The sequence below is a fragment of the Bos indicus genome, chromosome 15, assembly GCF_029378745.1.
Source record: "Bos indicus isolate NIAB-ARS_2022 breed Sahiwal x Tharparkar chromosome 15, NIAB-ARS_B.indTharparkar_mat_pri_1.0, whole genome shotgun sequence".
Classification (NCBI taxonomy): Eukaryota; Metazoa; Chordata; class Mammalia; order Artiodactyla; family Bovidae; genus Bos; species Bos indicus.
This window is the reverse complement of record NC_091774.1, coordinates 45,155,051-45,170,117: the sequence shown is the minus strand read 5'-3', so window position 1 is coordinate 45,170,117 and position 15,067 is coordinate 45,155,051. Positions and strand designations below refer to the sequence as shown.

General features: G+C 38.8%; 2 protein-coding genes across 2 annotated transcripts; both read left to right on the top strand.

Moving 5' to 3' along the window:
* Positions 1-775: 775 nt before the first annotated feature.
* LOC109569441 (olfactory receptor 5P1-like) lies at positions 776-1,708 on the top strand. Its single transcript, XM_019974796.2, has one exon. The coding sequence runs from the start codon at positions 776-778 to the stop codon at positions 1,706-1,708; it is 933 nt and encodes a 310-aa protein (XP_019830355.2).
* A 3,651-nt stretch (positions 1,709-5,359) lies between these two features.
* On the top strand, positions 5,360-14,489 carry LOC139187142 (olfactory receptor 5P1-like). The gene is made up of 2 exons (XM_070803146.1): positions 5,360-6,267; positions 14,462-14,489. Exons 1-2 carry the CDS (start codon positions 5,360-5,362, stop codon positions 14,487-14,489), a joined length of 936 nt encoding a protein of 311 aa, XP_070659247.1.
* Positions 14,490-15,067: the final 578 nt, after the last annotated feature.

Sequence of the window (15,067 nt, the reverse complement as noted above, 5' to 3'; positions counted from 1 at the left end):
CTCTATTATAAATAATGTCAGTCTAGACATCTTCAAAGTGTGATATCAACACAAAGGAAAGTTTTCTGATTAATTCTTAGAAAGCAGAGGCAGATTTGGAGATAAATCAATCTCAAGGATGAGCAGAAGCCACCCAGGGTGTGACGGTGGGAGGTTTGAGGCCATCCAAGTGGGAGAACAAGGATTAAAGGCCAGAGAGAGTAGAGTTCACTGAGGGGACTCTAAAGAGTTCAGGAAGGTTGGATTAGTGCAAGGGTTGGATGGAAATATCCAGAGAAAGCAAAGAGTCATATGCAGAGGATACATCAGAAAGTGTACACTTTCCTCTGCTAGAGAGGTTAGGTTTCCTCCTAAAGCCTGAAAAAATCATGACATTCTTAAAAGAATCCCTTTGGCAAAACTTGCTCTTAATTTCATGAAGAGATTTCTTTGGCAAATACATTGTGAATTATAAGAACACAAGTATGAAGACAAGGAGGTAAAGAGATCAATGTAAAGGAAAAATGAACAGGATCTCAGCTAAAGTAGGGACACTAGCAGTGGAAGTATAAAAATGAATAAAGTGGGGAGCTAAATTGTAGATTTAGAAATAATCAAAAAATCATCCACAGTGCCATATTTACAGACTAGGAAGAGGAAATAATCAGTGTGAGTAGCTCTGAGGAATAACCAAAGAAATTTAGGAACAGCCAAAGAAAACTGGAAATGTGTAGAATGAATGCATTAAACAAATGAACATTCACATTTCCCTCAACAGGAACAATTCCCAGAGGACATGGAGGCTGGAAACCACACCAGTGTGACAGAGTTCATCCTTTTGGGGTTAACAGAGGATCCTACACTTTGCGTTCTCTTCTTCGTGGTATTTCTAGGCATTTATGTTGTCACCTTAATAGGCAATATCAGCATAATCACTTTAATAAGAAGTTTTTCCCATCTTCACACCCCCATGTACCTCTTCCTCAGTCATTTGGCTTTTGTAGACATTGGGTATTCCACATCAGTCACACCTATAATGCTTATAGGATTCCTCAGACATAGACTGCCCCTCCTTGTTGCTGGCTGTGAAGCCCAGCTCTGTTCTGTCGTCATGTTCGGGACAGCTGAGTGCTTCCTGTTGGCTGCCATGGCCTATGACCGCTATGTGGCCATCTGCTTGCCCCTGCTCTATTCCACCCATATGTCCCCCAGAGTCTGTGTCGACTTGGTCGGGGTATCCTACCTGGGTGGGTGTGTCAATGCTTGCACATTTGCTAGTTGCTTACTGACTCTGTCTTTCTGTGGGCCAAATCAGATAGACCACTTTTTCTGTGACTTCTCCCCTCTGTTGAAACTTTCCTGCTCAGATGTCTCCATCATTGAAATTATCCCTTCCATCTCTTCTGGCTCCATCATTGCAGTCACAGTGTCTGTCATAGCTCTCTCTTACATCTGCATCCTCAACACCATCTTGAAGATGCGCTCCACTGAAGGGAGACACAAGGCCTTCTCCACCTGCACCTCTCACCTCACCGCAGTCACTCTCTACTATGGAACCATTACCTTCGTTTATGTGATGCCCAAATCCAGTTATTCAACTGAGCAGAACAGAGTAGTGTCTGTGTTCTACACAGTGGTGATCCCCATGTTGAACCCCCTCATCTACAGTCTGAGGAACAGAGATGTAAAGGAGGTCCTGAGAAAGGCAAGTGTCAGAATATATTCTTAGGATCCATTCTTAACATTTCAGGTGATCTAGAAATTTCTGTTTGGCAGCATCACACCAATTGCTTAAATTGAAATCATAATACTTTTAAAATTTTATTGAAGTATAGTTGATTTACAATGTTATGGTGATTTCTGATGTACGGCAGAGTGACTCATGTATACATATATATTCTTTTCCATATTTTTTTTCTTTTATGGTTATCACAGGATATTATATATATTAATAGTTCCTGTGCCATACAGTAGGACCTTGTTGTTTACGCTTTCTATATATACTAGTTTCGATCTGCTAATCCCAAATTCCTAATCCTTCTCTCCTCTGCTCCCTTTCCCCCTTGGAAACCACAAATCTGTCCTCAATGTCTGAGAGTCTGTTTCTGCTTCACAGATATATTCATTTGTGTCATATTTTAGATTCCACATACAATTGATATTCAGTTCAGTTCAGTTCATTCGCTCAGTTGTATCCGACTCTTTGTGATCCCATGGACTGCAGCACGCCAGGCCTCCCTGTCCATCACCAACTCCCAGTGTTTACCCAAACCCATGTCCATTGAGTTGGTGATGCCATCCACCCATCTCATCCTTGTCATCCCCTTCTCCTCCTGCCCTCAATCTTTCCCAGCATCAGGGTCTTTTCAAATGAGTCAGCTCTTCACATCGGGTGGCCAAAGTATTGGAGTTTTAAGCTTTAACAACAGTCCTTCCAATGAACACTCAGGACTAATCTCCTTTAGGATGGACTGGTTGGATCTCCTTGCAGTCCAAGGGACTCTCAAGAGTCTTCTCCAACACCACAGTTCAAAAGCATCAGTTCTTTGGCACTCAGCTTTCTTCATACTTGATTGATACAACTAAGTGAATATGCAAATTACAAAATGTAATATATACATGATTACAAATATGTCAATGTGTGCCTGCATGCATGCTCAGTCATGTTTGACCCTTTGCAATACCATGGACTGTTGCCTTCCATGCTCCTCTGTCAGATTCCCCAGGCAAGAATACTGGAGTGGGTTGCCATTTCTTTCTCCAGGGGATCTTCCTGACTCAGACATCAAACCTGTGTCTCCCAAATCTCCTGCATTGGCAGGTGGATTCTTTACCAATGAGCCACCTCAGAAGCCCCAAATATGTCAATACTATTAACATATGCCTCATAATTAAAATAAATCCATATGGATTTTGATGATTGTTAAAGTTGAATAGTAGGTAAAATTCTCTTTTGTTTTTAACTATATGTGAAAAATTAAAAGAAAATGCAGGTAAAAAGAATTTGTAGATCTTCAGAATTTAACTACATTTAGCTGAAATTAATGGAAAGAAAAGTGTACATAAGTGAAGTTTTCAAATCTCGAGAGTAAATCTCAGATTAACTTATTTCATTTTATAATACTTTCTTACAGAAACATTTTAAAATTATTTCTATACTTCTCATTCTAATAAGTATAACCTTTTAATATTTTCATTGAGTCTTTAATACAGCTCCAAATGTTACATTGGACTGTAGTGATTTCTGTTTATTCTCTTAATAATTTATCATTAATTCTACTTTCTCAGGACTGTCTCAAAACAGAAGAACTTTGCCTTTGTCACAACACAATGGCAAAACATGGAGACAGTACTAAGCTTTTTAGTGAAACTACAGCCAAGAAGTAAACAAAACAATGAAGATAGTTTAACATGTTGATTTAATATTTTCATTACTGTAAATCATGGAGATACTCAATGGAGAACACAGAACATACTTTTGAATTATGCCTTAAATAAATAGGAATGTGTCATATTTTACAATATTTAGCCTCACTATTACTTTATCCAACATGTGGGATTACAATAGTTCCTATAGTTAAAAGTTAAGAACAGTTATGTGTCCAAAAACAGTGGGTGATTAAATTAAGGGCTGTAAGTAGAAGTCTTAGTCACTCACTCATGTCTCAGACTCTTTGTGACCTCATGGACTGTAGCCCATCAGGCTACTCTGTCCATGGGATTCTCTAGACAAGAATACTGGAGTGGGTTGCCATTCACTTCTTCAAGGGATCTTCCCAACTCAGGGATCGAAGCTGGGTCTCCTGCACTACAGGCAGATTCTTTACTGTCTGAGCCACCAGGGGGCTAGTGACTCATTATTATGAAGCTCTCAAACACTATGTGAGGAATTATAATGTAATAAACTTTTTATGGGCTTCCTTGTCTGCTCAGTGGTAAAGAACCCACCAGTCAATGTAAGAGACATGAATTTCCCAGTCTGGGAAATCCCATGGAGAGAGGAGCCTGTGGGCTACAGTCCACGGTGTCACAAAAGAGTTGAACATGACTTAGCAACTAAACAACAAAGTTTTTATATGAAATGCAAAGAAAAATAATGACATTAAACTTTCATCTGCAATGTTATAATAGTTATATTAAAATATACAAAGGAAAAAAGTTCCTGGAAATAATTACCAAATTTGTAATAGTTAACTTGTGTGACAGTAGCCAGTTTGAGAGGAATTTTTTTTTTTTAATTTCCAAGTGTTTTTCCCCAATATAATTATTCAATTTAGAAACAACATAAGCAATTATTTTATTTATGCCACACTAACAGACTTTCTATATACTAATACATATTTAATCTCTTTCTTTTCTATAAGACTTGGTTTCTCTCAACAGGGAACCTAAATTTTATTCATCTCTGGTTCCCCATGGTATAATCATTATATTGTATAAATCATGCATGAATTCATTTAACAAGTTTCTCTTCAGCACACTTTGCTCTCAAGCACTACTCATTTGTGACACAGGGATAAAACACACCATTGTTAAGGAGAATCTGTATTAACTGGGGGTGGTGAAATGTAAACACACAAACAACAACAACAACAAAACCCATAACTCTATTATAAATAATGTCAGTCTAGACATCTTCAAAGTGTGATATCAACACAAAGGAAAGTTTTCTGATTAATTCTTAGAAAGCAGAGGCAGATTTGGAGATAAATCAATCTCAAGGATGAGCAGAAGCCACCCAGGGTGTGACGGTGGGAGGTTTGAGGCCATCCAAGTGGGAGAACAAGGATTAAAGGCCAGAGAGAGTAGAGTTCACTGAGGGGACTCTAAAGAGTTCAGGAAGGTTGGATTAGTGCAAGGGTTGGATGGAAATATCCAGAGAAAGCAAAGAGTCATATGCAGAGGATACATCAGAAAGTGTACACTTTCCTCTGCTAGAGAGGTTAGGTTTCCTCCTAAAGCCTGAAAAAATCATGACATTCTTAAAAGAATCCCTTTGGCAAAACTTGCTCTTAATTTCATGAAGAGATTTCTTTGGCAAATACATTGTGAATTATAAGAACACAAGTATGAAGACAAGGAGGTAAAGAGATCAATGTAAAGGAAAAATGAACAGGATCTCAGCTAAAGTAGGGACACTAGCAGTGGAAGTATAAAAATGAATAAAGTGGGGAGCTAAATTGTAGATTTAGAAATAATCAAAAAATCATCCACAGTGCCATATTTACAGACTAGGAAGAGGAAATAATCAGTGTGAGTAGCTCTGAGGAATAACCAAAGAAATTTAGGAACAGCCAAAGAAAACTGGAAATGTGTAGAATGAATGCATTAAACAAATGAACATTCACATTTCCCTCAACAGGAACAATTCCCAGAGGACATGGAGGCTGGAAACCACACCAGTGTGACAGAGTTCATCCTTTTGGGGTTAACAGAGGATCCTACACTTTGCGTTCTCTTCTTCGTGGTATTTCTAGGCATTTATGTTGTCACCTTAATAGGCAATATCAGCATAATCACTTTAATAAGAAGTTTTTCCCATCTTCACACCCCCATGTACCTCTTCCTCAGTCATTTGGCTTTTGTAGACATTGGGTATTCCACATCAGTCACACCTATAATGCTTATAGGATTCCTCAGACATAGACTGCCCCTCCTTGTTGCTGGCTGTGAAGCCCAGCTCTGTTCTGTCGTCATGTTCGGGACAGCTGAGTGCTTCCTGTTGGCTGCCATGGCCTATGACCGCTATGTGGCCATCTGCTTGCCCCTGCTCTATTCCACCCATATGTCCCCCAGAGTCTGTGTCGACTTGGTCGGGGTATCCTACCTGGGTGGGTGTGTCAATGCTTGCACATTTGCTAGTTGCTTACTGACTCTGTCTTTCTGTGGGCCAAATCAGATAGACCACTTTTTCTGTGACTTCTCCCCTCTGTTGAAACTTTCCTGCTCAGATGTCTCCATCATTGAAATTATCCCTTCCATCTCTTCTGGCTCCATCATTGCAGTCACAGTGTCTGTCATAGCTCTCTCTTACATCTGCATCCTCAACACCATCTTGAAGATGCGCTCCACTGAAGGGAGACACAAGGCCTTCTCCACCTGCACCTCTCACCTCACCGCAGTCACTCTCTACTATGGAACCATTACCTTCGTTTATGTGATGCCCAAATCCAGTTATTCAACTGAGCAGAACAGAGTAGTGTCTGTGTTCTACACAGTGGTGATCCCCATGTTGAACCCCCTCATCTACAGTCTGAGGAACAGAGATGTAAAGGAGGTCCTGAGAAAGGCAAGTGTCAGAATATATTCTTAGGATCCATTCTTAACATTTCAGGTGATCTAGAAATTTCTGTTTGGCAGCATCACACCAATTGCTTAAATTGAAATCATAATACTTTTAAAATTTTATTGAAGTATAGTTGATTTACAATGTTATGGTGATTTCTGATGTACGGCAGAGTGACTCATGTATACATATATATTCTTTTCCATATTTTTTTTCTTTTATGGTTATCACAGGATATTATATATATTAATAGTTCCTGTGCCATACAGTAGGACCTTGTTGTTTACGCTTTCTATATATACTAGTTTCGATCTGCTAATCCCAAATTCCTAATCCTTCTCTCCTCTGCTCCCTTTCCCCCTTGGAAACCACAAATCTGTCCTCAATGTCTGAGAGTCTGTTTCTGCTTCACAGATATATTCATTTGTGTCATATTTTAGATTCCACATACAATTGATATTCAGTTCAGTTCAGTTCATTCGCTCAGTTGTATCCGACTCTTTGTGATCCCATGGACTGCAGCACGCCAGGCCTCCCTGTCCATCACCAACTCCCAGTGTTTACCCAAACCCATGTCCATTGAGTTGGTGATGCCATCCACCCATCTCATCCTTGTCATCCCCTTCTCCTCCTGCCCTCAATCTTTCCAAGCATCAGGGTCTTTTCAAATGAGTCAGCTCTTCACATCGGGTGGCCAAAGTATTGGAGTTTTAAGCTTTAACAACAGTCCTTCCAATGAACACTCAGGACTAATCTCCTTTAGGATGGACTGGTTGGATCTCCTTGCAGTCCAAGGGACTCTCAAGAGTCTTCTCCAACACCACACTTAAAAAGCATCAATTCTTCAGCACTCAGTCTTCTTCACAGTCCAACTCTCACATCCATACATGACCACAGGAAAAACCACAGCCTTGACTAGATGGACCTCTGTTGACAATGTAATGTCTCTGCTTTTTAATATGCTGTCTAGATTGGTTATAACTCCCTTCCAAGGAGTAAGCACCTTTTAATTGGTATTATTTGGGGTGTGTGTGTGTGTGTGTGTGTGTGTGTGTGTGTACCCACACACATCACATTTTAATCTATTCATGTGTCAATGGGCATTTAGGGTTTTTCCATGCCTTGGCTATTATAAATAGTGCTGCTATGAACAGAGGGATGCATTATCTTTTTTATTTATAGCTTTGTCTGGATATATGACCAGGTGGGGGATTGCTGGATCATATGCCAACTCTATTTTTAGTTTTCTGAGGAACCTCCATACTGTTTTCCACAATAGCTGTACTAAAAATATATTACTTCTAACTCTCAATTTTATACACTTGTAAACCAGCTGGGAGAGACTTTAAATCAGTAAAAATGATATTAATAATTATCAATATTATGTATAATTATAATAACCCACCTGTGGGTTTCTAGGATTTTTTCTTTCATTTATTTAGCAAACAAAATTTGTACTTAACTATGTGCCAAACCCTATTCTAAGCACATGGGATGTTAACTGGCTGACTTCTCATAGAAATCCTTTGGGAACTCAGTTGGTTCAGTCATGTCCAACTTTTTGTAATCCCATGGACTGTAGCACACCAGGCTCCTCTGTCCATGAGATTTTCCAGGCAAGAATACTGGAGTGGGTTGCCATGCCGTTCTTCAGGGGATCTTCCAGACCCAGGATTTGAACCAACATCTCCTGCATACTGACAGAGCCACTAGGGAAGCCCCCAAAACCCTGTGAAATAGTACTATTATTTCTATTTTACAAATGAATCATCTGTGGCACAGAGACATCATGTAGATCACTCAAAATCATGCAGCTAGGAAGTTGTGGGACCACTGTTTGAATCTAGAAAGCCTAGATCCAAAAGCACTATGCTTCTCCATTTAATTTTTCACAGTAATCCCATGTTCCTGGTGTCATAAATTTGCCTCAATTTACAGATGAGTATATTGAGTGCTAGAGAGTACCAAGAGTTTGGAGAGATGTGAACTCAATTCTTCTAGATTTAACAGCATCAAGTCCTTGGATTCCATGCCCTTGATCTAAAATCTGAGCCACAATCAGTCCAATGACCTCAGCACTGTCACTGATCTAAAGGATCTGAGCAGGATCAGCAATACTAAACTGTTCCTTTCTTAAGTCTTCTGAACAAACTCTACCCCAAGAAGATCTAGGTTGTGAAGACTCCAAAAAAAAAAGGAAATGAATGTGAAAACTGGATTGATTTCTATCTATCTATAGAAAATAAGGTCTGGACACCACAATCACATGATTTGACTGGAAGTCTACTCATATTTAAACACGTTAATAACAAACACTCCCATCTGGTACAATGTAGTCTTCCTTATCTGTAGGAATTTTAAAGAGCATCTTTTAATTCTAAGCATTGCAATTAATATGTTAACAACAGCTATAGTTCCACAATCTAGATTTATTAAGAGATTAGAATCTATTTTAAAGGCTAGAAATGTTGTCTAAGATTGTACTAAAGTGTATTTCTTATATAATAAGCCACCCATATTAACATCACAACTGGAAAGGTGAGGAGAGATTTTTCTGGAGTATAGGAATTCCTATCAGAACAAATACTGAGGCAACTCTTTAAAGCACCTGGAAGCAACACTTTGATCATAAAAGCCCTTGTCTCAGCAAAATGGAGCAAGAGAAGTGAGGCATGGAAAACATAATTTAAAAACTAATAAAATGGAAAATATTTATAATGTACCACAATAAAGTGTATTCTATCTATAATATCACAAATTTTAAGTGGAAAATATATAACAAATAATAAAAGGTAACAAAGATCATTTAAAACACATAAAATTATTAAATAATGGTTAATGGGATCCATTATTCTCCACTCACAGCACATTTTACAAAAATATGTAGTGATTTTGCCTTCCATACCAACCAGTTGAAAAATAATATGTAGCTTAAATATCTAGATATGAACTTGAAGCTCTATTCTTTCATTCAGTTGTGACATGACTGTCTGGAGGTACTGTCAGAGTTCACAGATATAAGGCTCAGTTCCACAACTCTGCCCTCCCTCCAGACACCAGCTGTAAGCAACAGGTCTCCAGGTCTCCCACTTCTGTCCAACTTGGCTACAAAGCCAGGGAGGCCCACAACAATCTTTCAGGTTTGATCATTTGCTGGGATGGCTTCACAAAACTCTTGAAAACATTTGCTTACATTTTCTAGTTTATCATAAAAGATATTATAAAGGACAAATTAACAGTCAGATAGATATAATGCATCGGGTCTGAAAGGGTTTCAGGGTAGGAGCTTCCATCACCAGAAAGTCAGAGCGTACAACCCTTCTGGCATGTGGATCTGTTCAACTTGGAAGCACAACACAGTTTAGTATTTTCGTGGAGGCTATGTAATCAGTCTTCATCCTCTCCATCCTCCCTGCAGAATAGGGTGTGGACATAAAGTTCAAAGCTTCTCATCATGGTTTGGTCTTTTTGATGACCAGCCCTCATCCAGAAGCTATACAGAATCCCACCGAGGGTCTCCTCATTCAAACAAATGATACCCACTAGAAGTTCCAAGGGTTTGGAGCCCTGTGTCAGGAACCAGGGTTAAAGAACAAATATTTGAACAAAGGATGCATCCAGCACCCCTGTCTTTAAGGAACTTACAAGAGTTTTAGAGCCCTGTGTTAGGAACTGGGGATAGAGACCAAAGATTTATTTCTATTATGTCACATTCCACACCCTTGTATGTGGCTATGGACCCCTCACAGAAATGATCATAAACGAATGAAGTTAGAATTTCACTGGGTCATTGATAATTATTCAGTCCATCACCATAACATATGAAAAGGTCCTCCAGGGTAAGGCTATTCAGGTTTACAAGCTTCCATTTGATCTTGTCACATTCTAAACACAGGAGTAGTCTCAGCAATATATGGCTTCACATTTTCACCTTTAATCGATATCATCTCTTGCCCTGAGTGTCTTTTGAGGTGTAAATGTAATATTGGATTTATTATAAACACCATTTCTAATTGTCCTGTAAAAATCCCAAATGCATCCTGACTCCCATGACTTTTTGGAACTTAGTAACATAACTTATGTTACATAACTTATGTTACTTATGTAACATAACTAAGTTCCAAAAAGTCATGGGAGTCAGGATGCATTTGGGATTTTTACAGGACAATTAGAAATGGTGTTTATAGTAAATCCAATATTACATTTACACCTCAAAAGACACTCAGGGCAACAGAGGGATGGTATGGGGAGGGAGGAGGGAGGAGGGTTCAGGATGGGGAACACATGTATACCTGTGGCGGATTCATTTTGATATTTGGCAAAACTAATACAATTATGTAAAGTTTAAAAATAAAATAAAATTAATTAAAAAAAAGAAAATAATAGCAAAAATAAAATAAAATAAAAGTCCTGAATATAGAACCAGTTTCCCTCTGGATATTTTGGACCCATATCTCAGAGCGTTCATGCTGCTGCTGCTGCTAAGTCACTTCAGTCGTGTCCGACTCTGTGTGACCCCATAGACGGCAGCCTAGCAGGCTCCCCCATCCCTAGGATTCTCTAGGCAAGAACACTGGAGTGGGTTGCCATTTCCTTTTCCAATGCATGAAAGTGAAAAGTGAAAGTGAAGTCGCTCAGTCGTGTCCGACTCTTAGCGACCCCATGGACTGCAGCCCATCAGGCTCCTCTGTCCATGGGATTTTCCAGGCAAGAGTACTGGAGTAGGGTGCCATTGCCTTCTCCGCAGAGCGTTCATAGGTCTCTGTATTTCATATCAGATATCCGAGCTTTGCTAAATGGGAATTACTGTGACAAAAAATAATTTCCTGATCAGTTAAAATTTACATATATCTCTTGGCATCTTTAGGAGAAATGCTGGGGGGAAGTGGAGGAGGGACCTCAAACATTGATAATTTCCTGACATTGTGACCTCAGTATACAAAAGGAGCATTTGATCAAGGTCTTTAGGTTATTTTATGTGCAGATGTGGGATAGGCATTCATCCACACTTGCTGAGCCTTTATTATATTCTAAGAACTGAGTAAGCACTGAAGATATGTTGATAAATTGAACAGATATATAATGTGTAATGGCACAGAGTTCTCATGCAGTTTAGATTTTGAAGGGAGAGACTCTAGAGGATAAATAAACCATATAAATATAGAACATATAAGTGGTTGGAAGAAACAAGTAAATTGGGATGGTATAATTTATAGACGGTAATTGTAACGGTGCGAGTGATTTCCTAGAGAGTATGACAAGGAAGGCCACTTGCAGGTGGTAGTTGAGTAGAATGTTGAAATATAAGAAAGACCCACTGATATAGAGACCAGAGGAAAAACTGCTAGACAGAAAACAGCTAGTGCAAAGATTCTGACAATCTCAAGCAATAGAGAGGCCATGGTAAACCAGGAGGAAAGAGATACACAGAAACAGTTCATGGAGAGCTTCATCAACCATGGCAAAGTGTTTGACTTTTGTTGTAAAAGGAACAGGAAGCCAATAATTTTTTTAAAAAAGAAACTACTAACCTAATGTGAATATATTATTAAAGTTTACTCTGGTTGTTTTCAAAAGTTGATTGTAGGGAAGTGGAAGTAGAGGACCAATAAGGTTAATGGTCAAGATCTGAGATGATGATGCATTAGGCTAGGGGGGTTGCAGTGTACTTAGAGAGAAATTCACCTGGTCAAGATCCAGTTTATGTAAAGGACCAAAAAGGAATTGCTGATGAATTAGTGTGGAAGTTTAAAAATAAAAAGAGTTGAAGATATCTCTGAAATTTGGAGGCTTTGGGAATTACATTAGCTGAAGGAAAGTGATGTACTATAGTTGTGTAACAAGTCACTCAAAATCATATTATTATACGCATTATTTTGCGAGGCAGAAATTCTGGTTCCATTTGTCTCATTTCTTCAATAATGACTTCTGTGTGTATGTGGTTACTTGCTCATTCATGTCCAACTCTTTGCGACCCCTGGAAAAGGAAGAGTGATTCAGAGGACAGAATTAAAAGCCCAAAAGGAAGAGCTAAGAGCCACAGAGACTTATTACAGGGAGTAGGATTGGACTCTGATCAGAAAAATAGCAACATGTGTCTTGTGGATTTTAAAATTTCTATGGGCCGGTGTTTCTATGTGACTCCTGTATTCCATCTTTATGAACAGAAGTATTTACTGCAGATTTTCTACCCTGTATCAGTAGAGTCTTATAGATAGGTGGCACAGTGGTGAAGAACCTACCTACCAATGGAGACACAATAGATGCAGGTTTGATCCCTAGGTCGGGAAGATCCCCTGGAGGAGGGCATGACAACCCAGTCCAGTATTCTTGCCTGGAGAATCCCATGGACAGAGAAGCCTGGCAGGCTACAGTCCATAGGGTCGCACAGAGTCAAACACTACCCACTGAAGCAACTTAGCATGCATACAAAAGGAAGAAACATCAATTTAAAAAATTAATTAAAAAAAAAGGAAGAAACAAGTCAAAGGTCTATCAACTTAAGAGTAGATAAACAAAAAGTGGTCTTATGCAACGGGACATTTTTCAGCCATTCAAAGTGTTGAAGTACTGATGCATCCTACAACATAAATAAACCTTGAAAACATTATGCTAAGTGAAAGAAGCCAGTCACAAAAGACCACATATTATAGGATTCTACTCACATGACATGTTCATAATAAGGAAATATATAGAGACAGAAATAGATTGTGGTTGCCTATGGCCAGGGGCATCTGAGATGACATTAAAAGATACAGGATTTCTATAGAAGGTGATGAAGGTGTTCTAAAATAGGCCATGATGATGCCTGCATATATCTGTGAATATTTAAAAATCATTGACTTGTACACTTTAAATTGGGGACTAGCATGGAATGTGAATTATATGTCAACACAGCTATTAAAAACAACTTTGTGGGCTTTCTGTGTATCAGATTTAAATTGATTCCATTATACAAAATCCATACCCATAAATCTCTTTCAAATAACTCTTCCTCTGGTATTTTGTGAGAAAATCCCCTTGAGATTTTTTAAACTGCTTTAAAAAAAAAAGTCTATGAAACATGCCATTAAGATTCTTAGAATGACTTTCGTATAGCTGAGTCAGTGAGGTCTTAGATCTTTCTGAAGTCTTAACAAAGGCTCTTACAGCTCAAACCAGATCTGATCTTTGATCTAAAGCCATTTCTTACCTTGAGAATATTTTTCTGGAAGATAATGGGAGTAAGAAATAGCCTTATTTTCAAACTCAGCAAGATATGGCTCCCTTTTATGTTTTTAAATTTTTTCAAAAGAACCAAAAAATCCTTCTGTAGTTCACAACTCTCTTACATTTTAGCACAGGCAACTATAAGACACTAGATAGAATTTTTTACATTCTTCCTAGAAATCTTCTCAGTCAAATTCAAGAGTATATAAGGCATCCTTTATATTTTCCATTTAAGCTCAAGTGACTATACTGACAAATACTCCACCACTACCTGTCAAGTGTCTTTTCTTTAATGCTTAAAATATTTTCCTCACTATTTTTCAAACCCACACTATCTATAAGAACCTTCCAGATGTCAATAAAAGTCTCCCCAAGGCTCTTTCCACTTCTACCCTTAGTTCAGTCCCAAAGCTAATGACACAATTTTGGTTTCTGTTACAACAAAATCTCTTTCAGGTGAAATTTTACATAGACTTGGACTGCATTTACTATTTTCCCATTTAAAAAACAGGAAACATAATCTTTATCTATTCAGTATATTTTAAGAATGAGTTAGATTTAAGTGATGATAGTTGCATAGATTTTATTATCTAGGCAAGTTGGTTAGTGAATTATGTGGCAGGAGCTCATACTGAGAAGAGACAGTAAAATTGCCTTCAAAATGATTATTAAACTGGTTGATTCAGGTCAGTCTTCAGAGGTGCTGTGGAAATAGCCAAGAAGCACATGAAAAGATGTTCAACATCACTAACTATTAGAGAAATGCAAATCAAAGCTATAATAAGATAGCACCTCATACCAGGCAAAATGGCTACCATCAAAAAATCCACAAAAAATAAATGCTGGTGAGGGTGTGGGGAGAAGGAAACCCTCCTACACTGTTGGTGGAAATATAAATTGGTATAGCCACTATGGAGAATAGTATGGAGGTTCCTTAAAAAACTAAAAATAGAGCTACCTTATGACCCTACAATCCCACTCCTGGGCACATATCCAGAGAAAAACATGTTCCTAAAGGATACATGTATACCAATGTTCATTGTAGCACTGTTTACAATAGTCAATACATGGAGCAACATAAATGTTCATTGACAGAAGAATGTATAAAGAAGATGTGGTACATATAGACAATGGAATATTAGTCAGTTCAGTTCAGTTCAGTTGCTCAGTTGTGTCTGACTCTTTGTGACCCCATGAATCGCAGCACGCCAGGCCTCCCTGTCCATCACCAACCCCTGGAGTTCACTCAAACTCACGTCCATCAAGTTAGTGATGCCATCCAGCCATCTCATCCTCTGTCGTCCCCTTCTCCTCCTGCCCCCAGTCCCTCCTAGCACCAGAGTCTTTTCCAGTGAGTCAACTCTTCGCATGAGGTAGTCAAAGTACTGGAGTTTCAGCTTTAGCATCATTCCTTCCAAAGAAATCCCAGGGCTGATATCCTTGAGGTCCAAGGGACTCTCAAGAGTCTTCTCCAACACCACAGTTCAAAAGCATCAATTCTTCGGCGCTCAGCTTTCTTCACAGTCCAACTCTCACATCCATACATGACCACATCCATACATGACCACAGCCTTGACTAGACAGACCTTTGTT